Source organism: Meleagris gallopavo, chromosome 25 (genome assembly GCF_905368555.1).
Source record: "Meleagris gallopavo chromosome 25, MGAL_WU_HG_1.1, whole genome shotgun sequence".
NCBI lineage: Eukaryota > Metazoa > Chordata > Aves > Galliformes > Phasianidae > Meleagris > Meleagris gallopavo.
Window position 1 is genome coordinate 1,724,086 of NC_139428.1, and position 24,884 is coordinate 1,748,969.

A 24,884-nucleotide genomic window follows, 5' to 3' on the forward strand; every position below is an offset into this window, starting at 1 on the left:
ATTAAGGTTGGAAAAGCCTTGTCCAGCCCCACCATGCCCACTGACTGCATCCCTCAGTGCCACAATGGTTCTGGAACACCTGCATGATGCCATCACCTCCATGGGCAGCTGTGCCAGCACATCTCTGCTGTTTCAAAGAAGAAATTGTTCCTAATACCCAACCTGACACCCCATGGTGCAACTTGAGGCCATCACCTCTCATCCTATCACTGTTACCAAAAGCAGAATCTGATCCCTGCTTGCCGCAACCTCCTTTCAGGCAGTTATAGAGAGCGATGTGATCCCCCCAGAGCTCCTCTTCTCCAGACTGAACCATCCCATTCCTTCAGCCGCTCCCCAGCACTGTGCTTCAGATCCCTCACAGCTCCTTTCCCTTCTCTGCACACACACCAGTCCCTCCACCTCTTTCTTGGACTGAAGGGCTCAAGGCTGAGCACAGCACTGCGATGTGGCCCCAGCAGTGCCAGCACAGAGGGACGGCCACCTCCAGCTAGCTGCATTGCTGCTGACACAGCCACGATACCGTGGGCTCCTGGACTCCTGCTGGCTCACGTTTAGCCGAGTGTCACCAGCACCCCCACAGCACCGATCACCCCCCCACGTTCACACCGCAAATCAGGACACGCGCAGCACCGCCCCGCACACGAAACGAACCCCCAGAGCCCCCCTCCCCCCCCCAGAGATGCCCCGGCAGCCCGACGGCCGCAGCACCCCCCCGCCTCTCTCGGTGGGCCGCGCCCGAAGCCCGCTCCGCCCCCCGGCCCGCCCCTACCTTGGCCCGCTTACGGCGGCTGGTCCGGCGGCCCTCGGGGGTCTCTGCAATGCCGGTGGTTTCGCCGCCGGACGCGGGGGCGGCGGGCGGCTCGGACGCACCTCCCGGGGGCGAGGCCCGGGGCGGCTCCTTCTTACGAGGAGTGCGCTCCGCGGCCCCGCCGCTCTCAGCGGAAGAACCCAGCGCTCCTACGGCAGCGGACGGAGGCACCGGAGCCTCGGGCCCGCTCTCGCCGCCCGCCGCCTCTGCGGCCTTTTTTCCTCCGGCCAGCATCGCCGCTGCCGCACCGCACAAAGGGACCGCGAGCGCGCACGGCGCCGCCTCCTGACGTCACTTCCGGGGCGCGCGTGCCGGATGCAGCTCACGCATGCGCGTCGGTCTCCTCGCGAGAGCGCCTCGGGGCGAGGCGGGAACGGCGCGCGTTGGAGGACATGTTGGGGCGCGAGGGGCGGGATCTGAGACGGCCGAGGGCAGAGCGAGCCTGAGGCACCTGGGGGCAGTGCTGGACAGAGGGAGGGCAACCGATGTCACCTGGCAGGAGTTGTGCAAGGCGGTGCACCACATCCCCCTCTCAGAGCCGGAGAGATACGGGTTTGAAGGGTGGGCTGTTTGGTGGGTAAGGAATTGGTTGGGTGGTTGTGGACAAAGCGCTGCGGTCAGTGGCTCTGTGTGCGGGTGGGGGTGGTGAGGAGTGGTGGCCCCCAGGGCTCCATCTCAGCACCAGTAATCTTCAGCATCTTTACCAATGGCATCAATGATGGGTGGAGTGCACTCTCAGCACTTTGCTGATGGCACCGAGCTGAGTGGTGCAGTAGAAAGAAGAAATGCCATCCAGAGGGACCTGGAACCATGGACAAGTGGATCCATGTGAACTTAATGAAGTTCAGCAAGGCCAAGTGCAAGGTGCTGCACCTGGCTCTGGGCAGTCCCAGGTGTGTGTATGGAGTAAGAGAACTGATGGAGAGCAGCCCTGCAGAGGAGGACTGAGGGAGCTGAGGGTATTCAGCTTGTAGAAGGCCCTGGGAGACGTCTTTACAGCCCTATGGTAGTTGAAGGAAGCTTATAAAGAGGAGGAGAGTGATATTTTACATGGTCTGATAGTAATAGGACAAGGAGGAATGATTTTCAACTAAAAGAGATTTAGGTTAGATGTGAGGAGCAAATTCTTTACTCGATGGGCTGTGAGGTGCTGGCACTGCTGCCCAGAGCTGTGGGTACCCCATCCCTGGAGTTGCCCAAGGCCATGAATGAGGCACAGGGCAGCCCAACCTGGTGGGGGGCACCCAGCCCATGAGGAGGGGCTGGAACTGGATGATTGTTAAGGTCCCTTCAACCCAAGTCATTCTATGATTTAAGTTAACCCTTTTCTTTCCAAAGATATTATAGGCTCCTCCTCTAAAACTATGTCTAAATCCCTAAAATCTGTAGTTTTACTTCACATTGTTTAGTTTATAAATACAAATCATACATCTATCTTACTGCTCCTGAGGCATCATCATGCCCACCATCTCAGAATGCATTTCTCCCTGAGACCAAAAAAGCAAATGTAAGCTAATAGCAAAGTGTTGGAGAATGTTCAGGCACTCAAAAGGATCAGATCTTGCTTTGATGTGTTGTCTCTGCACAGAACTGAGAAGAGCATTTCAACTTAGAATATACAGGAAATCAGATTTTTATATAAAGTATTTGCATTCAGTCCACTCTGATGACACATACAAACCCATATTTAATTTCTATCTTTATTCAACAAAAGTAAATTCAATTCCACATCTTGCCTGTGATGACAGATGCAGAAGCCATTTCTCCAAATACCCCTTCACCCTTCCCCAGCCTATACAGACAAACCGTATCTTGGATTACTTGTATTACAATGATCACAAGCAATATTTTCTGAGTTCCCACACTGTTTCAGTTAAGTCCAGATGAATGAAAAAACCCTCTGCGGACCTCAGAATTAAAGTTCAACGTGAACACACTGCCTGAGCATCAGATCTCTTCCATATACACAATTAAATTAGGCAAAGGTTGACAGAAATGGAGGAACCGAGGTGTGGAAATGCTGTTAACCATTATGCTTATAAGCAAGAGGAGGAAGACCAAAGAACTTGCAACTTTCTTTAATGCATGGGTCCTGCCTTCACTTCTCCTTAACATTCTTCTGCACCCCCAGAAGCAGAATGGAGAAGAGGACAGCCCAATGTATCCCTCTGTACCAATACTGAATACAGACTAATCCTCATTTTCAAGGAGGCCATGATTTATTTCTTTGGCTCTGACTCATCCGTATTGTCACATTTCAGAGAAACAGCATTTTCCCTTACGACAGACATGGATTTAACTCCAGCTGAAAGGCTCATACCTGCATTAAACTCTTTTTAAACACAGTGACCGGCTAGTACAGTTACGATGTAAGAAACCATAGCATTCAAAACGTCTTCATTGTGAGTGAAGGTGGAGACAGAGAAAGTTCACAGAACACCAAGAAGGGGAAAAGAATCAAAACCAATGTAAAATTTAAGAAATAGGTGCCTCAAAATATTATATTTTTCTCCCCTTACAAATCTATACGGAGATACAAGCCAGAGCATAGGAGGCCTGGCCTTCACCCAAGACTTTATTCTAAATTAAATTCCACCACTTTGTTTTTGTTTAAAAATAAAAAGTCATAATTTAATACTGTTTCAGGATTCTTGGATTTGTCGTGCTGTTAACATCACACCCGTTTTTAAGAGATGTTCCTAACTTTGCCTCTGGATGGAAGTGCTGTCTGCCCCACAGGCTCCTGTCACTCTTGCTTTGCATCTTTCAAGGCTTGAAGTCTTTCTAAAAGGGGTGGATGGGAATAATGCCACATTGAAAAGATCCAGTCAGAAACAGGAAATCCTAAGTTATCTTTGTTTAGTTTGATCAAAGCAGAATATAGGTCTTTAGCCTTTCCAAGTTCCTTGGCAAATGCATCTGCTTGAAACTCAAATCGTCGGCTTAATACAGTCAAGCAAAAGGAGAGAATCTGTGGAGAGAAATACATAAAAATTACCTAAAAATTCAACCATCTGCACTTTCTTTACACTATCAGTAAACAGACACTGCTGTACCTTCTTTCCCCCATCCCACACATCACTGTGGCTGTAGATTGAGCTCACTAAGATTTGTCCAGACCATACCCGCAACTGGGAGTCTAACATGGAGCAGTAACAATCGTTACGAAACAGAAATAGCAGAGCTAATAGAAACTTCCAACTTTTCTCTACAGTAATAATACAGTCAACATAAAATTATTATTTAAATAGGACAATACTTCAGCACCTGCATCTGAAAGACAAGTTCAAAACCATACCTCATTGTAAGGTGAAAAAATGAACTGGAAAATAATCATCAAGCCTATCAGGGTCGGCTGAGTCTCGTAGAAGCCAAATGCAGCAAAGAGTTCTTTTCGACCAATCAGAACAGCAAACAAGAAGAAGCAGAGGAAGGAATTCATCTAGAGAAATGTAACAGCATTCTTGATTAAGATGAGCTTTTCATCCAAGTCTAATATATGCCCTAAAATATAACTGGTTTGCATATAAGCTCCACAGGAAAGATAAAAAGAAATCCAGGTTATTTCAGAACTCATACATGCAGAGGAGCAAGCAGTTGGCTTTCACCAGCCTTCTGGGGGTGCATGCAAGGAAGGGACAGGAGGGTATTGCACACTCAGTAAAGATACAAAAATGAAAATAAAAGGGGAAAAAAAAAAAAAAAGCAACTGGAAACAATAACTTGAAACAATCACCACCACCAGTTTGTCATGACTTACTTGGCTGATAATAATGTTTTTGACAGTGTGACCTAGCTTCCAGTGACCCAATTCATGACCAAGAACAGCCAGAACTTCTTCATTTTTACATCCTTGCTTTTTATTCTGAGGGAAGAAGAAAGTCAAACTGAGCACAACTGCACGTATTTTTCACTTATTGCTTTCTTACGTCACTTAAGTTTCCCAAGACCAGCACAGCTATGCTTTTCCATCCTACCAACACATACAAGTTCTTAATGAGACTTTTTCAAGATGATATTCAGAAAATACGAAGTTGTGAGTTCAGCAGTCTTTCTACCATGAGGCGGCGATGTCTCATTTCTATCTGTGCAGACATTTCTCAGCAGACCTGGAACACTGCTGGAAAATTTGCCTTCCAAACTCTCTCCAAAGCACCAAAGCTCTTGCCTGCAGTAAGAGGCACTCCTGTGATGCACTGATAAGCAAAAGCACTCCCTTCAAAGGGAAGCTTAGCTACAGCAGTCCCAAGAGCAGAGACAAAAGCTAAAAACCCAAACAGGTTTTTAGGTCCCTCATTCCATCAGTCGCAGGGAAGACCTATTTGTTATGTGCAGGAAAACAATGGTTTGCTAAAGCCCCTGTGGACTTCTGAGATCTCTGGTGTTACTGACACCCACGCACTGCCAACCCTAGAAATTCCACTTCATAGCCATTCAGGGATACTTTCATGAGGGAATTTGAGATTTCAGCATCCCACTTAGGACCCTTAGAACACAAGGGATAATCTCACAGTAAGTAAACACAAATAACAGAATGAAAAACATAGGGAGGGTAGGGAAGCATAACTCACTTTTGTTTTAGACTTTGTTTCTTCATTCTCACCCTCTTCTCCTTCTACTGGTTCTTTGTTCAATGCAGAATAATCTTCTAGGAGCGTGTCAAACAGCACTATCCGCTTATTCTTGAAGAATCCATAGAAGTAAGCATTGCTATGAGAAGAACGCTTTGAACCTGACAGGGAAGAACTAACATTAGAGACCACAATTCAGATAATCCTGCTCATTAAAGCTTATACATAAAATCTTAGACAGAATAGATGCTTTCAAAGGAATTGCCAAAGTCCTGATACAACACAGACACACTCAAGCAAATGATCTCATGGTCTGAAGTGCATTTTAAGTAGAATTTATCTCTTTTACTGACTGCAATAGAGAAATACCATTTTTCATTGTTAAAAAAAAAGAAACAAAACAAAACAAAAAAACAGCCAAGTGAAGATCTGCTATCCAAAAAAGAGAAAACAATGTCTACTGTAATTTCAGGTTCAGAGCGGGAAGAGAATTCTGCAAAGAACTTCTGCTGCTCCCCCAGCAAAGTACCTGTCATGGATTCATTAAGAATTGTCTGAAAGTGACAGAAAGGACTGTTCACAATTCTGAAGCCGTAGGAGCAGATAAGGAAAGAGAAGATGAAGAGATGAAATAAAGAGGTCAGGCAGTCCCTTATAATTGTTTGAAATAGGCAAATTTTTAGTTATTTTCATCTAAATCACCTGAATGGTGGACCTACAGGCTCTTTCTACTACTGATAGAATTTAGGCCAGTAAAATCATCTTTTTCCACAGAACAGACTGCTTCAGTTGATCCCAGTAAGTTGTCTAGGTAAAAGGAACTGTTCAATTTCTCTATTTTTTTTGCCTATAGACAGGAGCTGTTGCAACATCCAGACTGAATAAGGGCTCCATGGGAGAAGAGGGGGAATTTGGCTCCATTTATTCCAGCAAAAGATAAGGTACTTCAGGCTGAAGGCATGCTCCCACTATATGTTCATTAGCTGCATCAACTCCTCAGGGCATACAATATCCACTGTCCCATTGATGCCAACTCAAGGTACACACATGGTAACTTCAGCACTCAACCATGACAGATGGGCAGAGCAAGAGGCTGCTCAGAGCACGAGGCTTCAGCATCCAGTCCCTTTGCATCAAGGAAATCCCATGACCAGCTACAAGGCAGCAATGTCTCTTGGTAAAACATGACAACCTCTATGAAAGCATTTGCAGGGAAGGAACCTTTGTAACCTACCTGTTACTGAACAAACCCTGAAATTAACAGACTTTGTTGCACATCACCAGTTGGTTATGAACTTGAGAGAGCCAAGACACAATGCAGTGAAATGCTGGAAAGAGGACATCTGTATACCAGAGTCCAATGTTATCAGCTCAATGTTCTTATGGATGCCAGGAAAAGAAAACTGAAAATCCACAGATTTCAAACTCTCACCTTCAACAACATACACCTTCGTCAATGGGAAGTCAATGCTCTTTGCCATTACTTCAATTTGTTGCTTGAGCTCTCCCTCAGGAAGTGGAATGAATTTATCAAACAAAGGAGCAATGTAGTCTGCATAGATTGTAACGAGCACCTGAAAAAAGCCAAAATTGTGTTTAGTATTAATATTAACTACAGGCTAAGGAACTGATGGTCTTTATCACAAAACCTTGCTGAGAGGTACCACACTTCTTCCCTTTTCCCGTTGGTACCAGATGCAGACTGAGCACGAAGGCCAGGGTAGAGCAACACTCTGGCAGAAAGAAAAGCTGAACTTTTTTCCTTTGCTCTCTGGACCTACAAAGCTCTTTTTTTTTTTTTTTTTTTTTTTTCTCTTTCCCTTTTTTTTTTTCTTTTTTTCTCTTAAGAAAAGGACTGGACTTGGAAGAAGTTTAAGTTCTAGTTAGAGGAAAGGGACAAAGCATGAGAAGCAAATGGACATTGACAGTTGTGTGTTTTTTTGCCCACCAGCCACTTATCTGCTATTATCTTTGGGTAATCTCTTGATATCAGCAGGACTAACAGACTGGTAGAAGGATGCAACTCCAGCAATCAAATGCAATTACAACTTTTTTTTTCCCCTAAAGAGAACTCTAAAGCATAACTCTTAACACCTCTTAATGTTTTGTGTGTCAAAGACCATTCAAACCCATACATCAAGGCATCAAAGCACAATAAATGCCATGGTAAAGCTGCAGTGGCACTGCAAAATAACTGGAGGGAGCCAGTGGTGTGGGCATGGACTTAACCCTCAGGAAGAGGGGAGATAGAAGGGGGAGGTGGGAGAAGAGGGAAACACAAAGAAAAAATCTTGAAAGATCTCTGAGCAGTATTTGTGAGCTAAACTCATTGCTTCAGCAGGGCACTGCTGCTACTATATGTCACCATGGAGTTCCACATCAAACATGAAATCATTTTAATGGATACAAAAGGATCCTTCAATTACCAATTCAGTCTATAAAAGCAGATATATCAGCAGGGCAAGAAATGGAAACCGGTTAATTGTCTCAGTGCAAAGCAAAACAACTGCAAATTGGTGTTTTGTTACGTGGAAAAGAAGCCCTGTGGGAACATTACTGACCAAGGCACATTTTGTCTTGTCTTGTTAAACCAGTGCTCGTTGTCTTGGCTCCCTTTCTATAGGTATGAAAAAGGAAAACAGGATCATAGAACCATCAAGGTTGGACAAGACCTCTAAGAGCATCCAGTCCAGCCATCCTATCATTATGCAGCATTTTAATTACAGTATCTGTTCTAAAGTTTTTTGAATGTTTATTTTTCGCTGAACCAATGCAAAATAAATAAAATCTAAAATATCAAATTAGCATGGGCAATTAATATGAGCTATTACTCCTGAACAGGTGCAGTGAGAACATGAGAAAACATTTATTAAACACTGCAGGCACCAAAACTGCCTGGAGATGCAGATTCTTCTCCTATGTTCTTTTCAGTTATGTAATATGTACAGGTCAGCACACCAAGCCATGTATTTGGAAGGAACACAAACATATACTCACCAAGGACACAACTAATGTGAAGAGCCAGGCATAGATGAAGAAGTAGTCTCCCCCTATTTTAATAATATAAAGCAGGAGGGATGTCACTGGCAACAGAATGCACTGTGTCACGATAAACTTCTTGATGGCATCCTTAAAAAAAAATCCCAGTGTCTGCAAAGAAAGGACAGCAATGACATTTACAGTGTAAACACCAATGGGTCTCAGCAGTCAATGAACTGATCCTTATACTGGACAAGCAGAAACAAAAAAAGACAAATGATGAAACAACCAAGTGGTAATAACAATGCATGGTAAGGACAGCAGGCAGTTATAAAGGGTAGAAGAACTTTAGCTCTGCTCATAGCAGCTGTGGCTCCACATATCCACCTGGACTTGAGGCCCATGTGGCAGCACAGTTTGTTAGCAGGACCTGACCCAAACCTGAGTTTTCTTGCATATATAACCTTCGCTACAGAAGAAAAGGAAAATGTTAAGTTTATCTGTCCCTTAACTCATTTACCAATCAGTATTCCATATATCATGGAGTTTTAGAGAAATGGGAAGTAGAAAAAGACAAAGTTACTGTAGGATATTTTGTCTTCGAGCAGTTGCCTCAATTCATCTCAACTCAGTCACCAAACTGATTGTCTGACCTGGAAAAGGGACAGAAGTCCTGCTGAAGACTTGTAGGTAGCAGCTGGGCCTTTTACCCCTATCAAAATTAGAATAACTTTATCAGGATGGATGTTTCATAGATGTTTAAAGGATGCTTCAAAGACCTCTACCTGAATCAAACTTCATGAGTGATTCTGCAATGCAGTCACACTCCCAGCTAGCTCTGTCAGAAAATGTTCTTTCAGTACTTACAGCTATCTGCAAGGCACAGAAGTGAAGGGTTTATTATGTACAGATCCTTTCCAACAAGGCATTAAAAACCCCATACTGTGTTAAAGATATGGAACTCGTCTGGAAAGAAAAAAAAAAACAAACTGGTGAAACAACTTAGGGCAATAGTTGGGATAGATTTCAACTCTCTCTTTAATGCCAGCACCACGATCTAGCAGGAACAGAGCTATCCATTTTTATGGTGTTTTTTGACTTTGCTCCATCTCTTCCGACCTTTCTAAGGCAGGCGTAAACTCAAGAGAAACCCTCATTTCCACCAAGTCATTCTCATGGAAGAAGAGTCTGCCTGAAGATCAATTGCAAAGTACCAGCTATGAATCAGGCTCATTCACTAAAGGAGCCAACCCAGTGGTCTGAAATGAATGGCAGAGAATCAGCGTTGTTTGTAAGACAGCTGTTAAAACAAGACTGGATTTGAGCCAGACTTGGCATTCAGTTCCTGGCATGAGGACCATTACAGAGAAAAAAGACGTAAGGAAAGGCAGCTCAATCCTTGTCACTCTCACTAAAGCATACAGAGAAACTACAGAGCTTCTGTGAGCTGTCTCAAGGCAGTTTTGAAGAGCTGCTAAGGTCAGTATTTGGCCCTCTGCTTCCCTACAGACAAAGGGTCTGATCAGTGCTGTGAGCTTACTACACACTCTGCAAGGTTACTGATATTTAAGTGAAGCTGTCCATCCATCAGCTGGTCCACCAGTTTGCTCTACCTTTAGTATATCACAGGTCCTAGTTAAGACAGTCTTAGGACTTTTGTGTTCCTGAAACAACAAGCTTGCAGAACTGGAACCAGGATGGAACTTATTCCCAGTAAGGTAACAGACAATCCAAGTACAGGCCTGATGCAACTACAAAGGACTGACATGAGAGATAATCAAAGATGCTTTCTGATGGATATTCAAGGATTTTGAATATCAAAGGGATGTCTAAGGCTAGGCCAGGCCATAAACATACTGCAAGAACTGAGACTCGGTCAGCCTTTACAATCCCTGAGGACTGCAGAACAGAAGGGATAGAGAGAGAACAAACCAAGTACACTGAATAGATATTCTGGTTTGGCATTTGCCAGAAGAAGAACACTAGCCTCGTGCTCTGGAAACACAGGGACATTCACCCTTCCCTCAACAGGAGCTCCCTATTAAGTCTGCAGAACAGAAGGGAACCTCTGGTTCAGTAATTCAGATTCACTCAGATACAAATGACCACGTACATCAACACTGAGAATGAGTACCTCCTTATTCGTATGAAAAAGAGAAGAAAAATATTTTTAAAAGATGCACATATTTTCCAGCTTTGCTAGAACAACGTTTTCAGAAGGACAGGTTTTCATGTCAAACAAGAGCTAAACGGAGCATAAAAGAGTTCTGAGCTGTTCACAAGCTTAAGTCTTATCCAGAACAATCTTGCTTCCTACACACCGGAGTAGCAGCTGCTGTTGGCGCAGTTTCAGAAAATACACACTGAAATTGTCAAGGAAAAATTGTAGTGACAATTTTCCAAATTGAGCTTCCCCAGAAAGAAAACAGTACACCACTATAAATAAAGGTGGACAAAGACAACACAGGGTGCACCACCGCACTGGGTGGCAAAGTTCTGGGAGGAGTGGGGTTGGACTTGTGCCTGGTGCCCCGTCAGCTCAGGGACAGCCCCAGCTGCTCCAACAGGGCTCAGCTGCTGCCAGAGCTGAGCTGCAAGTAATGCCAGGGTGCTCTGGGAGAGCAACAGCAAATAGGAGAGAGGAGGGAGAAACTGAGAGAATGAATTAGGTAGATGCTACAGCCAGCCCAGAGAAGGAGGGCAGGAGGTGCTCCAGGTACAGAGCAGCATTTCCCTGCAGTCCAGCAGAGGCTCATGGAGAACTGCCCACAGGCTGGCCCTGGCTGTGGGCACAACACAGGGCAGATGTTCATTTCAGAAAATACCTCAGCCCACTCAACCTACCAAAGCTATCAAAGATGTTAGGTCAGTATACAGGTTGCCCACTGTACAATACCTGCTGATTGAAGCCATGTTTCTCTTCTATGACAAAAGTGTTATATAAACTCCATGGGAGACCAGTCAGGGCACTGAACAGCGTTGCGAGCAGCAGGAACACCAACGACTGAACAATCTGAAAACAAAACAAAAGATCTGATATTTACTGACCTATACTGATTAATATTCCTGCTGTCAAAAAGGATTTCATGTCAGTAGTGTAACTGAAGCTGGTTAGAAGCTAAAGCTAGATGCATTCACAGAAACAGCATTTCTGAGTGTTAAGATTACTGACTAGATTAGCCTCCCTTACACCAAAGCAAACTGTTTTCATAAAGAATCTGGTGCTTGATGCTTGAAAACTTTGACACTGTGTTAAGCAGTAGATCCAGCTGAATTGTGAGAACAGTCCTTTCTGATCTTACTTATAGGACATACAGAGATGGATGTTCCCCTACATTCACACCATTGCTGCAGTGCGTAGGCACTGCTCAGAACTTCTTCAGAATACAAACCAGGATGTCATCACGTATCTCAGATGTCTCATGGAGCAGCTGGAGATAAGAGAGGCCACTACTCAGGTCTGCTTAGAAAGGAAACTTTTTACATTGACTTCTGAATAGAACAGAGGCTGACTGTCCAAAAAGCAATAGCTTTAAATCTCGTAAGTTATTTATGTGCTTTCTGCAGAACTTTTGGAGTAGAGGAATAATGAATCCATAATGACTAAACTATTTCTTTTGGGGAAATCTCACCACGTAATTTAAAGAAAAACACCTTAGACAAAACTGGCACTACCAGCTCCCTGTGATCATATGGCTTTCAAGTGGCTTTTATGATGGTAGAGAGAGATTTTCAAGAGATGTGTTTCTATTTTGCTCACTCAGGCAGCAGGCAGAGGAGATATACATCAGAACTGACACAACCTAAGCTGAAGAGGACACTAAGCCTTCCTTACCCTAAACTGAGGGCACCTGATGATAACCCAGAAGCAGAAGGTATGACGGACATTTCCTTTGCACAGGTTATTTATTTTTCCCCCTCTAAGGCAAAAATAAAAAAGAAGGCACATTATTTATTTGTGGGGGTTATCTCAATAGACTACCTAGGGCTTAAGTGATTCAAGCAGGAAAAAGTATGACACATCAAAGATGCCATCAGATGCAGGGGTTTTCTTGACACATCAAATTTTCTCCAGAATAGAAAAGTGGAACAGAACTCCTCCTTTTCATTTGGAGGAGAGACTCCAACTCCTCAAGAAAATGGGCAAGAAAGGACATTTCATGCAAAACTGGATACCTTGGTCATCACATGTTGTCTTTGAGACTCTGCCACTGAAAATAACCCCACAGGTTCAACCTGCCCCCTCAGTGCTGCTTGTAGTAGCCATCATGGAAGAGCTGGCAGTAATAGCCACTATTGGGGTATGACAGCAGAGATGTCTGACACACTCTCCTATATTTGATATCCCATGTTGTGACAAGCAAAAGCTTTCATCTATCAGAAAGAGGGGGAACAAAGAACCCCTAAGCCTACACCCCCCTGTGCTGCCATCTTAATAAACGTCCCCGACACCACAGAACAGCTTTGTTCAAAGTGAGCAGAAGCTTTTTCTGGACTGCTTGAAGGTACAAACAAAGCTCTGATCAAAATCTGAAGTAAAGAAAATCACATCTACAATACTTAAAATATAAAAGCCCTTAAGCTCCATCTGCCACCTCAGCTAGCTGAAGCAGCACTAAGATGTGGGTCACTCCATATTTAACACTTTCTGTAGCATTTCAAGACTGCTCACCTCATATTCTGGTCCAAACCCAGCACGGCCTGAAATCTGACCAGACAGATTCCAGAGAAAAGGAATTCCTCCGCAGATGAGAATCATCTGGAAAACAAAAACATAAAGCAGACTGTCACCTCGTCCTGCTATGATCTCAGCACGAGAAGTGACTTAAAAGGATGAATCAGAAGAGCTTTGTAATTAGGTTTTTCCCATTTCACTTCCCTTGACCTTAGCTCTATCTTTCCCATATACGTGAGCACTCGTTGCCCAATGTAACTCTCTTAAGCTCCAGAAGGACCTATTGGTATTCCTCCTGTTCTCACAGGTTTGTCTTTTTATCTCCTGCTTAATTTGAACCTACAAATCAAACACAGAAAGGAGTTGTATTTGTAATTATTGAAAATCACTCCAATACTCCTTAATTATTTGGAAAGCATAATGGGTCAGCTGTGCCCCAATAACAATATGGGTTGTAGCTGTGCAGTATTATTCAGCACTGCACAGAGAAATTACAAGCTACCTGAACGATCTCTTCTTTTCACAAGGCAATATAGCCACAAACAAGAAACACGGAGCCTGAACCATTCAAATTTCAGTCTGATGTGAGATGCCACAGCGCCAACAGCACGGGATCTCCAAAGTATTTCACAATTCCTTCACAATGAAAATCACCACCTGATGCTGGAGCAGCTCCGGTACTTACAGTGCCCTCCAGCTCTGAGTACAGCCCTGACCAGAAGCTGAAAGTACTCTTGTCCAACTGATACAGGCGAGATTTTTCAAATGTTTCTGAATCCATGATCTGTCCCAATTCGCATGGCACGTGTGTTGTTGTTCTGTACACCCGTCTCTGAAAAAGAGAGAAAGAAACTTCAAACCAACTTCCAGTATTCGGAAGGGGAGAAATAAGACTGAGAGAAGTATCACATGGCAAATGTTCATCAGCCACCCAGAAAGGAAAAAAAAAAAACAAAAAAAACCCTGAAAAACACCACAGGAAAACAAATATTCCAAAGTTCTTATTTTCTGTGATGTTCCAAATCTACAATCAAAGCACAACTGCCAGACCCAGAACCCGAGCTGCTTGCTTACGCATTTCTAACATAAAGGTTGCTATATAAAGATAACAGAAAGTAATTCTTTCCATGGGATAAGACTGATGGTGCTGTGATTATGACTAAGCAGAGTTTCAAACTCAACACCACATCCTCTGTGAAATCATCCCTATGGGTTGGCTGCATACACTGGGTGCGATTTCATTTTCAACCAAGAACTTTTCACTTGTGAATTTCAGAAGTCTGCATGCCATTCTTCCATCCATCCTTGTCTCATTTCAATAGTTTTGCTCCTTCTCCAAGGAAATGCTCCTCAGCTCTGTCACTTATCTCCTTCCTTCAAGCAGAGGATCAGGCTGCAGATCACCCAGTGGCTCACAGCAGCTGCCATTGCTGCTCCCTCCCCTCTGAGATGCAGTTTGCTGTCTTCACAGCAGCCCTTACAGTGCTGTGCTCTGTGTGCGCTGCTGGGATGTGTCAACATGGCATCAAGGTGCACTGTGCCCCTCTCTCTGCCCAGGGGCATGGAGAATGGGGATGCACAGCAAGACAGGAGAGGACACAGCTGGGATAAGGGGATATCCATAGCACCGTTTGAGTTGGATGAGACTTTAAAGGCCACGTGGTCCAACTCCCCTGCAGTGATCAGGGACACCCACAGCTCCATCAGTGCTCGGAGCCCCTCCAGCCTCACCTTGGGTGTCTGCAGGGATGGGCACCACCACCTCTCTGGGCAACCACTCCACTGCCTCACTGCCCTTATTGTAAAGAACTTCCTTATATCCAATGCAGATCTCTCCTCTTTCAGTTTGAAACCATTCCCCCCCGTCCTATCGCCCTGCTAATGAGTCTGTTCCCTTTCTTACAGCTCTTTCAGACACTGACAGACCCGTAGGTCTCCCGGCAGCCTTCCCTTCTCCAGCTCTCAGCCTGGCCTCGCACAGAGGTGTTCCATCCCCGGGACATTTTTGTGGCCCTTCTCTGGACACTCTCGAACAGCTCCACGTCTCTCCCGTCCTGAGGACTCCCCATCTGGGCGCAGTGCTGCAGGTGAGGTCTCAGCACACAGCAGAGGGGCAGATCCACCGCTTTGGATGCAGCCAGGGTACGGTTGGCTGTCTGGGCTGTGAGGGCACAGAGCTGGTTCACGTCCAGCTGCCATCCATCAGTGCCTCCTTTTGGGCAGGGCTGCGCTCCGTCCTTACATCCCCCAGCTTGTACCGATAGTGATAGGGTTGCTGTGACCCAGGTGCAGACCTTGCACGTGGATTTATTGAACCTCACGAGCTGGGCGCACCGCTCGTCCTACCCGGTTCCCTCCCGCTGCCATCCCGCACCGCAGGGCACCGCGCTCAGCAATAAGAACCGACGCGGCGGAGGAAGGCGGGACGCTGAGCCGCGGCGCGGAGGCCTTCAGCGCGGCACAGCGCCTTCACCGCACGGCTGCTCTGCAACCGAGAGGAGCGAGCGGGGCAGGACGGCAGGATGGCGCACACCGGCACCGAGCGGCACCGCGCCCCGCCCGACCCCCGCCGCGCGCCGGGAAAAAGCCGCGTGAAGGGAAGCCAGCTCCGCCCGTCGGGCCGGGCCCTCCCCGCTCCCGCCCGCCGCCGGCCTCGGCTCAGACTCAGCCCCGCCGACCTGCCGGTGCGCCAGGAAGGCCTCCCACAGGTACACGGCCCAGGAGAACAGCAGGACGGAGGAGAAAATGCGCTTCTCGGCGGGCAGCTCTGCCCACAGCTCGCCGGGCAGCGCCATGGTCCCGCGCCGCGCTCGCACTTCCTCCTTCCGCCGTCGGCGCTGCAGCGCCCCCTGCCGGAGCGGAGGAGCGACGCGGGGTGAACCCGGCTCTGCGACGGAGGCAGCGAACGGAATGAAAGGAAACCGGAGCGCTGAGCTGGGAAGGGACGGAGCCGGGCTGCCGGTGGGAGCGCACAGCAAGGCCCAACTAACCAGAAGGAAATCTTGTGTTCACTGCGCAGGACGTGGGATGCGGGGGCTCACGCCGGACACAGCCCTGAGTGCTGGCTGAGAAGCTGAGGTGGGAAGAGCTGAGCTGTGAGCTGAACAAGGTGCTTTCAGGATTTTCTAACCAAAACGAGTGTAGGACCGTGGGCAGGCTGTTCCCAGAGATCCAGCGAGTGAAGTCCAGACAGACAGCATTGCCCCAAAGCCCTCAGTCCCTTTTCCATCTGCTCCACAGCCATCATAGCATTCGATGGACGTTTGCTTTCCATGCACCCAGGAAAAGAAACTCCTGCTGGTGGAACTGCACTTCTCGGGCCTGGCATCAGCACACAGGTATTCATCAGGATGATCAGCAGTTAATCATCAAAGCTCTATTTCAGCTTGTGTCAAACGTTTGATGCTGTCCCACATCACATCCCCGTCTTCAGATCAGAGACGTGGATTTGGCTGGGTCAGGGCTGGCTGCCCTCGGGGAGCATTCCCACTGCTCAGTGCTGGAGTGGGCACACTGCAGCCTGAAGACCCCCCCAGCCCACGCTGTGTTGTTACCCCACACAGCTCTGAGCTCCCACCCCACCTCCTGCTCAACCCTTCTGGATTTTCAGTTGGCTCCATCCTAACGTGATGAATCTTTCTGCCCATCTTTGCCATCCGTTCCTGCTGGTTTCTACTGCTTCTGCTTAGAAATCCCCCTTCTGATTCACGTTTGCCATTCTGCCCAAAATGAACTTCATGCTGGAGATGGATTACCTTCCCAAACACCACGTTGCTGCTTTGTGCATTTCCCTCCTGCCCCCCAGCTTGCTGCAAAGCCAAGAATTTCAGCATGATTGAAAGAGCAAAGAGTTTCTTAGCAACCTAAAATGCAAAGGAGTAGAAACTCAACTCCCACACAGCTTCTTACCGTGACTTTAGCAGAGCTTGAAGGGAATTCACACCCTACTGGATGGGTGCAGTTTTCAGTATTGAAGCTAGTTGTGTCCATTCAGCCCTATGAGCCCACAGAAGTCTCCTTCCCCCACTGCTTCTAAAAAACACCACTTTCCAGGACATAATCATTTATAATGACGTTACTCTTCTCCCAGTTCCCAGCAGAGTTCCAGTTGCTTTGCTTTCTTCCCCAGTGCTATTGAGAAATGTCTCTTAGCTGTCTGCCACCAGCTCCGGTTTTTCCTTTCCTTATCTTCTCCGCCTTGCAATGGAGTATTTATTGTCTTCAATTCTACTGGAGTAAGCTCTGTTAAATCCTTATTGAAATCAGGCCACCCAGCACAACACATCCTGTGCATTTCTTTGGCTTCTTGTGCTGGAACCACACAGAGGTTCTGCTGCAGGGACTCCCAGAACGTGGGATCTTCTACAATTCAAAATCTACGTTTCCTTCTGTAAAGAGAGGTGGTGTGGATGACACCACAGGAAGAAAACAGGAGTGCAAAGATCAGAATACAGAATCAGAGAAGTGTACTCAGAGGATTATTCGAATGGAATGGAATAGAGGATTTCAGAGAGTGGGGAGCAGGCACTACTATGGCACTGGCCATGCACACTGGGCAGGAAAGGTAACAACCTTTCTCTCCCACTCCCACCTCTGTGCTCACAGATTTACATGGTTTTGTAGTAAAATGTTTTAAAACTGATGAGTTATTTGGTTTTTAAGCCATTTCTTGTCAGCTCATTGTGAAGTCAAGCAGCTCCTCCCTCCCCTTTCTACAACAGAACAAACAGAATATGTTTGAGGAAATAGAAAGCAAGTAAAATTTGGCAGTCCTACCAGGAAACAAATATCTGTTGAGTTGATCCAACGTACAACAGAACTTATCTGTGTATCTACTAACTCTCAGCCCTACATCAGGCGGAGGCAGTGCTAAGTGGCATCCCCCAGGGAACGGTGCTCAGCACCTTCAGTGACATAGATGGGATCCAGATGCACCATCAGCAGTTCACACAGAGTTCTTTGGCAACAAGGATTTACAATGGAGCCTATATAAACCACATAAGAAACGCAAACTCAGTCGAAGTCATGGTTTTAAAATGATTTGGAAGTTTGACATAAGGACATAGGAAACCATGTTGTGGAGGGAGAGGTGATGCTGCAGCAATATGCACTTTGTTTTCTTTTGCTCATTAATCACACTGCAAGGGGAGCAATACCCCCCCAATAGCCAGAATTTTGTGCACTGCTACTTCTGTCCCTCTATGGTAACTGTGACTGTTATTTCGGGAGAGGGAAATCAATGCACCCTGAGTTCCACTGGAGATGAACATTTGCAAGAAGCCTTTCCACAGCAATTTATCCCATCATTTTAGGCAAACTCTTGTGATGCATTTCTCTCTCACACAGAAGAGCTCCATCCCTGCCAAGCAGAAACCCCTCCTACTGCTGGACAATTCTATGGACCTAGAATTGTTTTTATTTATATTAAAAAAAACCCACAACTAATTCACAGTCTGCACAAGGATGTTCACTGTCCATCTACGAACACAGCTTCTTATGGATCAGAAAGCAGCAATGGGAAAGGAAAGAAACAACCTGAATAGTTTCATTACAATCAAACTTGGGTACAGGTCAATACTGTCGGACTGCCCCTCCGCTGCCATCAGTCACACAGCAACAAAACATCACGGGATGATGGTAGGAAGATTCCACCCCTGCTGCCATACCACCATCATCTGTTTGGATACTGTTTACCAACAACCATTTTGGAGGATGCTTTATTTACTTCACACACCCAACCCCAGTGCAAGATTTAACATTTTGACCTCATCTTTCCTCTCCTAAAACCTAGCAAGAGGATTCACACATCACATCCTCTCACAGTTTCAACAAAATGAGATGGGAAAGATAAAGCTAAGGACCCTGCTGCTTGAAGCACAACTCATCTGTGCACTGCAGGGAGTTGGCCTAGATGGTCTTCAAGCTCTCCTCCAACTCAAAGGACTCCGATTCCAGTGCATTCTTTGACGATGCCAAATCACTGTTCCAAGTTCTGAGATGCTGAGGGATGGCACTGTTGTTTGCTCACTGCCTTCTCCCCAGTGGAGACTGGGAGAAAGACACTGATAAAGGAACCAAACGCCATCTCTCCAAGGTGAGAAACGAGATGCAGCAGGTCAAAAAACAAGAAGGCCACGCTAAGGATTTACTGTACAGTAAATAAATGGGTGAAAAATTGTAATTTATTGAAACTCATAACTCAAAAAATATAAGATGCTGTAGTGTACAATATGTTACACGAAGCACCCTCGGGTGCACATTCAAGTCAACTCCATCGCCCCAAACCCTGGTACCCCAGCACTGTTCCATACACAGTCATGCACATGTACGCTGCAGGAGGAAGCCTCCAGTACTCTGATGTGTTAAATAGCACCAAAATCAGCAGTCCATTGGAGAAAAAAAAAAAAATAGAGGGGGGGAGGAGGGAGCTAAATTAACTTGGCCAATGCTTTTGACAGATATTATACATTCATGTAATTAAACAGTCTAAACTAACCTAAACAGTGTGAACTGTGACAGCTACTGCTCTGACGTGAATTCTCCCCAATAGCAGCAGTGCAGGCAAGCTGCTCCAAGCAGAGCTGCTCACATACTTCCTACGCAGAGCTCGTCTGCCTTTTTTGTCGGAAATAAATCTATAAGGGCTGTGGAAAATTTGGATCTTTCAAGAACAACTACAGGCCTTAAGTAATGGAGCTGCTTTAAGGCGAGGTCTCCGCAGCCCGTCAGCGCCTTGTCCAAGATTGCCCTCAGGTTTTCTAAAGAAGGGGCAGATGAGGGCTCTGCCAACAAGGGCTGCATTTCTGGGAGCTGCCCGGGATCACTTTGGGGTATGACGACACTTTTGTCACTCGCACAGCTGTTCAGTGGGGAGTCCTTCTGACCCTCTCCCTCTTTCTGCAATGCTCTGTCTATCGGCAGCTGCTCGGGGGACTCCCATTCCACCACCTCATCAAAATCGTCGTCGTCATCGTCATCTTTTCCCTCGCTTTCCTGAATGAATTTTAAAAATGAAGACTCAAACCCCATTGGTTTGTACGTCTTTAAATCAAATGGTCTGGAGACTGGAGGCTTCTGAAATTTGTCTTTTGTAGCAAAAAGCACATTTCTTTTTGCGTTTTGATTAACTGCGCTATGCTCACTTCCTTCTGGTTCTTTCTCTCTTGGCAGTTCTAATTGTAAACTGGAGAAATAAGAGCTATTTTCTCTTTCACTATTTTCAGAAAACTCTTCAGTGTTCCCCATGTCCGACTCCCTGACGTTATGCTCTTCCAAACAGCTGCTTTTGGAACTGTGGCTACAGTTTAAAGTGCCCGAATACATAAAGGCACTCGTATTGAAGCTCTCACTACTCGAAGGACACTGCTTTTGCTCCTCGCTGCTCACATCCTGATGCTCAGTGTTTGAAACAAGAGGCTTCTCCGTTTCCTGTGGGCATTCAGGATCAGCTGATTTCTCCTCTTTCACTTCTACGTCTTTTTTATCCAAGTCTAAAGCTGGTTCAGAGCAGGACTGCTTTTCAGTCATTGTGCCACATTTAACGCAAAGAACAAGTTTCTGAATCCTCTGCTCTATGTACATGTTGGTCATCTGATGTGTGCGTTTATAGTGCCTCAATATACTGCTTTCCAACTTTACAACAGACAGACATCCCACAACCATGCACGGGTACTGGGTCTGGTTAGAATTCTCCTGACACATTTGCAAGGCTTCCTCTTTTGTTTTGAAACTAAGCAAATGCTTATCTTTACTTCTGCTAATTCTTTTCGGTTTGTCTTTGACCCTCTTTCCATTCTGCTTGTTTAGGCCAAAACCGCCTTTCACACAACTTTGTCCACTTTTATTTTTGTCATGATTATCTTGCTCCTCTTTCTGATTCCCAAAGAGATCGTCGTAATATTCGCTGTGTCGGAAATAGACGTGCTGAGAATAGTGACTGTAGTTTGTGAAAATCCGATTACAGCCGTTAAGGTCGCAATGGATTTCAAAATCTTTGTTTATTTTCTCTCCGCTGGCATGTTCTTCTATGAGGTGCTGTTTCAGCTTACTGAAGGTACAAAACACAGCAGGACACTGGGCTTGATTGCAAGCAAACCTTGCAGACTCAGTCCCAGCAAGCAGCTTTTGGTCATCCAAGTGTTCGTTGTGGAAATCACTGCAATGCTTAGCGAGGTCTTTAGAACAGAAAAAACGCTTACCACACTCTTTATGTTTGCATGCAAATATTTTTTTACATTTGACAAGTTCCCTTTTTGTTCTCGCTTTGTCTTTTTCTAAGCAAAGCTGTTCCTTATTATACTGGTGAACAGTCCTATAATGGCGGATCAAACCCTTCTGGTTGGTAAACGCAGAGTTGCAACTTTTATGTATGCAATGAAATGGTTTGTGATACTTATGCAGTATATAACATAAGTTTCCTTTAGCAACTGTTCTTTTACTTCCTCTCCCTTCCCTTGCTTCCAGTTCCTCCCTATGGCTGTCCAGAGTTGCTATTTTAGATGATTTTCTTGTTACGTTCCCATCCGTCTCCTCACTGGACTCCAAATCTGTCTCAGAACTACATTCCTCCTTTTTAGGATGACACCGCTGTTCGGAACGGTCAATGAACTCAACCTTGGTTGGACAGACAGGTGTTGGAACAGCACTGTTTTTATGCACGTCGTCTGTACACAAGCTGACATGATCAAATTTTTCATTAGAACACACCTTGTGAGCCACCTGCTCGCAACCAATCTGATGCTTGTTTCTATAGTGAATCCTAAGGTGTGTTTTTCTCGTAAATGATCTTTGGCAAATATGACACTTAAAAGGCGAATACCGATGCTGGAACATATTTAGTTGAAGAACCATTTCCTTGGAATAGTTATGCTTTTTAACATAATGCATTAAGAGAGCTTCTCTCGTCACAAACTCACACGTGCATCCCTGACATTCGCAGAAGAACGGTTTAGCTGCTAGTTGAGTAAGGTACTGGCTGGGTAAGTTATCCTGCTGCTCTTGGAACTGAAACTTTGAGGTAGTTGCATCGACTCCTGACTCGGGGCACTTGGTGTCTCTAGATGAACAGGACTGTAGAGAGCCCAAAACACGCTTACTTCTTGAAGAACTCTGGATGTTAGAGTTTTTTAAACTGAGATGTTTTAAGCCTAACATGAGTTCCAACATGTTGTCTTCAATACTTGATTCTTTAGAACTGTCATAAAAAGATGTTTCTGGAGAAGAAGGATATGTTTCTTCCTTGAAGCTGTTGTTTCCTTTAGCATTTATATTGCAGTACGAGCTTTCTGGAGAGTCAGTATTTCTGTCTGACTTATGACCTAACTCTGTACTAATGTCTGTAGGGGATTGACTTTCTGGAGCATCACTCAACAGATCGAGAAAGTCTTTAGATTTCACTTCCATACCTTTTTTCCCTTTAAAATTATATGGATGAGCCCTGCGGAGGTGTTTGTGCATACTTCTGGAGTTCTTGTGTGCAGAACAGCAGCCTTCGAAGCCGCAAGAAAATTTCTTTTCATCAAAGCAGACTGCTGCATTGGTACACTGCTGTTTCACATCTGCTGAATGGAAGACTCCTTCCTGGGACATGAGAAAGCTCGGAACTGTCTGACCATGAGCCAGCGTTTCAATCAGTAAAGGAGGGACCTGGCCTTCATTCACTGCAGCAGTCCCGCTGTGGTTTCCACAGTGAAGACTGCAATTACTTTCGCTGTCCAGATCTTCACTATCAGAGAGAGCTTCTTCTTTAATCTGGGGGATTTCCTGTGATCCTGTGGGATCCGAGGCTTCATTCTGATGGGAATTTTCAGATTGTTCAAGCAATTGAGACTCTTCAAGTTTCACCGTTTGCTTCACCTCCCCATTAGACACCGCAATATTGTGCGCCGCGAGGTGATTCTGAAATTCAGTTTTTGAATAATAAAACTTTTTGCAACCAAAGAAGTTGCAGGTATACGAAGCATCTCTGAAGTGCTGCGCCTCATGGTGGTAAAGTTGCCCCAAGTCACTGAAAACAATGTTACAGCCGTTTAACTCGCATTTATAACGAAGATCATCGTGCGTTTGTTTGTGATTAAGCAGCTCATTAACCGACCCAAATCTGGCATAGCAGTCCATCGACACACACATGTATGGCTGAGGTCCACAGTGCACGCGCTCGTGTTCCCGCAGATGAAAGGATGTCATGAAGTGCCGGCGACAGAAAGCGCACTTCTCTCTCCTGTTTTTCATATCCAAGTAGTGTTTCGCGTTCTCATCGTTGTTCTGATGTTCAGCTTTCAGATGCACGCTTAAATACTTGAACTGTTTAAATACCCTAGAGCAATCTGTCCCAGGACACGGGTAGATGTCTCTGTCTTGCAGCTGGCAATTCTCCAGTTGGCTGAATGTGACATATTCATGTGCGTCACTTCCAAAGGCTTCGGAGAGCTCTGGTTGATGTGGTTTCTCCTGAAGTGTCGGAGTGGGGCTGCTGGAAGCTGTTGTCTTTTGTGGCGATCTCTCTTTTTTTAGTATTATCTTCTTTTTAGGTCTGTGTGTTCTACTAGGTGGCATCTTAACGTGTTCCATTACATGTGGTACGAAAAATTCCTTTCTCTTGAACTTTTTTGTACAGACTGGACACGTGTAAATGCCATCTTCCATATGCATCTTAGAATGATGCAGTATTCTAGCCTCTATACATTCCCTTTTGCAAAGCACACAAAAAAATTTGTACTGAAGCCATCTCTGGTATCGTTCTGAAGAACCAATTGGTTTTTTCACTCTTGCTTTTTCTTTGTGGTAGTTTATTGGGTCTTTCCCATCGTAATATTTGTGGTCTTTCGCCTCATCACAGTCACTGAAGAAAGTTTCTAACATGTCGGTTTCGTTGATTGACATATTACAGCTTGCATCATCCTCAGAATCAGAACCTGCTTTCCCTAACAGTTTAAGGCAATGTCGCTTTAAAGTCTTCCAGTCCCAGAATTCAGGATCAAACGGCCAATATGCTTTTAAAGCTAACAGCAGCTCACAACGGAGCGAGTTTGGAACCAGTGCATTTTCTTCATCAAATTTTTGATCTGGTTGCATATAGAGCTCCTCCAACATATTAAATCCACTCAAAGTTGGCTCCAGCAAGAACTCAGTGAGCTGACAAGCTCTTCGAACTTCAAGGTCTTCTGGTAAAAGGCATGCTATTGTTTTACACACCGATGTCTTCATTTCATCACTTCCATTCGATCTGATCTGAAGGGCTCTCACACACAAAAGAACAGATACAGCAAGTCCTGCTTCTTCTGCCTGTTAAAAATAAAAATAAAAATCAGATAGCCACAAACGTTCCTTTCTTTTGATGCATTCCAGAGCTGTTCTCTAAAAGAGCTACGTGACAATAGCATCCTGTAGACTTCTGAGTGTTACATGTCCAAGTCCATCGGCATCAGCCTACAATATTTTAAGTTACTTTATGTAAGGAACATCTACTCTTTAAGTGAGGGGATCCATCTCACATTTACTGCATTCTGTGGAAGACTCACACTAACTAGTTTAGATGTCAGAGCACAGAATCATAGAAGTTGGAATCTCAAGTTGGAAGGGACCAAAGGATTGTCAAGTCCAACCCTGGCTCCACACAAGACAACTCAAAAATCAGATTATACGTTATACATCTGAGAGTGGTGTCCCAGCACTCCTTGAGCTTCAACAGCTTGAGGCTGTGCCCGCTGCTCTGGGAGCCTGTTCCAGTGCCCAAACACCCTGTGGTGAAGAATCCAACCTGGCCCTTCCCTGTCACAGCTCCATGCTGTTCCCTCACATCACATCACAGTCACCAGAGAGAAGAAATCAGTGCTGCTCCCCATTCTCA

At 45.4% G+C, this 24,884-nt stretch overlaps 3 protein-coding genes across 4 annotated transcripts in view; all 3 read right to left on the reverse strand.

The window, feature by feature from the left end:
• KDM1A (lysine demethylase 1A) overlaps window positions 1-1,125 on the reverse strand; it is a 29,780-nt gene extending 28,655 nt beyond the window's left edge. For both annotated transcript variants that reach the window (XM_085208924.1, XM_085208925.1), the window contains exon 1: window positions 773-1,125. In XM_085208924.1, the coding sequence (XP_085065050.1) occupies window positions 773-1,045 (273 nt within the window). In that variant the 5' untranslated portion in view covers window positions 1,046-1,125. The remainder of the gene's footprint in view (window positions 1-772) is intronic.
• Window positions 1,126-2,497: 1,372 nt separating this feature from the next.
• On the reverse strand, window positions 2,498-15,880 carry ZMPSTE24 (zinc metallopeptidase STE24). Its single transcript, XM_085208997.1, has 10 exons — window positions 15,715-15,880; window positions 13,722-13,868; window positions 13,034-13,120; window positions 11,258-11,374; window positions 8,380-8,532; window positions 6,815-6,956; window positions 5,383-5,543; window positions 4,572-4,676; window positions 4,110-4,253; window positions 2,498-3,782 (listed from the first exon to the last, which is right to left on the reverse strand). The coding sequence occupies exons 1-10, from the start codon at window positions 15,829-15,831 to the stop codon at window positions 3,558-3,560; spliced, it is 1,398 nt and encodes a 465-aa protein (XP_085065123.1). The 5' UTR covers window positions 15,832-15,880; the 3' UTR covers window positions 2,498-3,557.
• Window positions 15,881-19,180: 3,300 nt separating this feature from the next.
• RLF (RLF zinc finger) overlaps window positions 19,181-24,884 on the reverse strand; it is a 28,198-nt gene continuing 22,494 nt past the window's right edge. Inside the window, exon 8 of the mRNA XM_085208993.1 lies at window positions 19,181-24,319. Within this exon, the coding sequence (XP_085065119.1) occupies window positions 19,622-24,319 (4,698 nt within the window). The 3' untranslated portion in view covers window positions 19,181-19,621. The remainder of the gene's footprint in view (window positions 24,320-24,884) is intronic.

Coding starts and splice junctions, on each gene's coding strand:
- ZMPSTE24 (XM_085208997.1), bottom strand. CDS start 15,831: ATGGCGCTGCCCGGCGAGCTGTGGGCAGAGCTGCCCGCCGAGAAGCGC. Junction 4,677..5,382: donor AAACAAAGTCTAAAACAAAA/GTGAGTTATGCT, acceptor TTCTTCCCTCAG/AATAAAAAGCAAGGATGTAA. Junction 3,783..4,109: donor TTTTTTCACCTTACAATGAG/GTATGGTTTTGA, acceptor TTCTCTCCACAG/ATTCTCTCCTTTTGCTTGAC.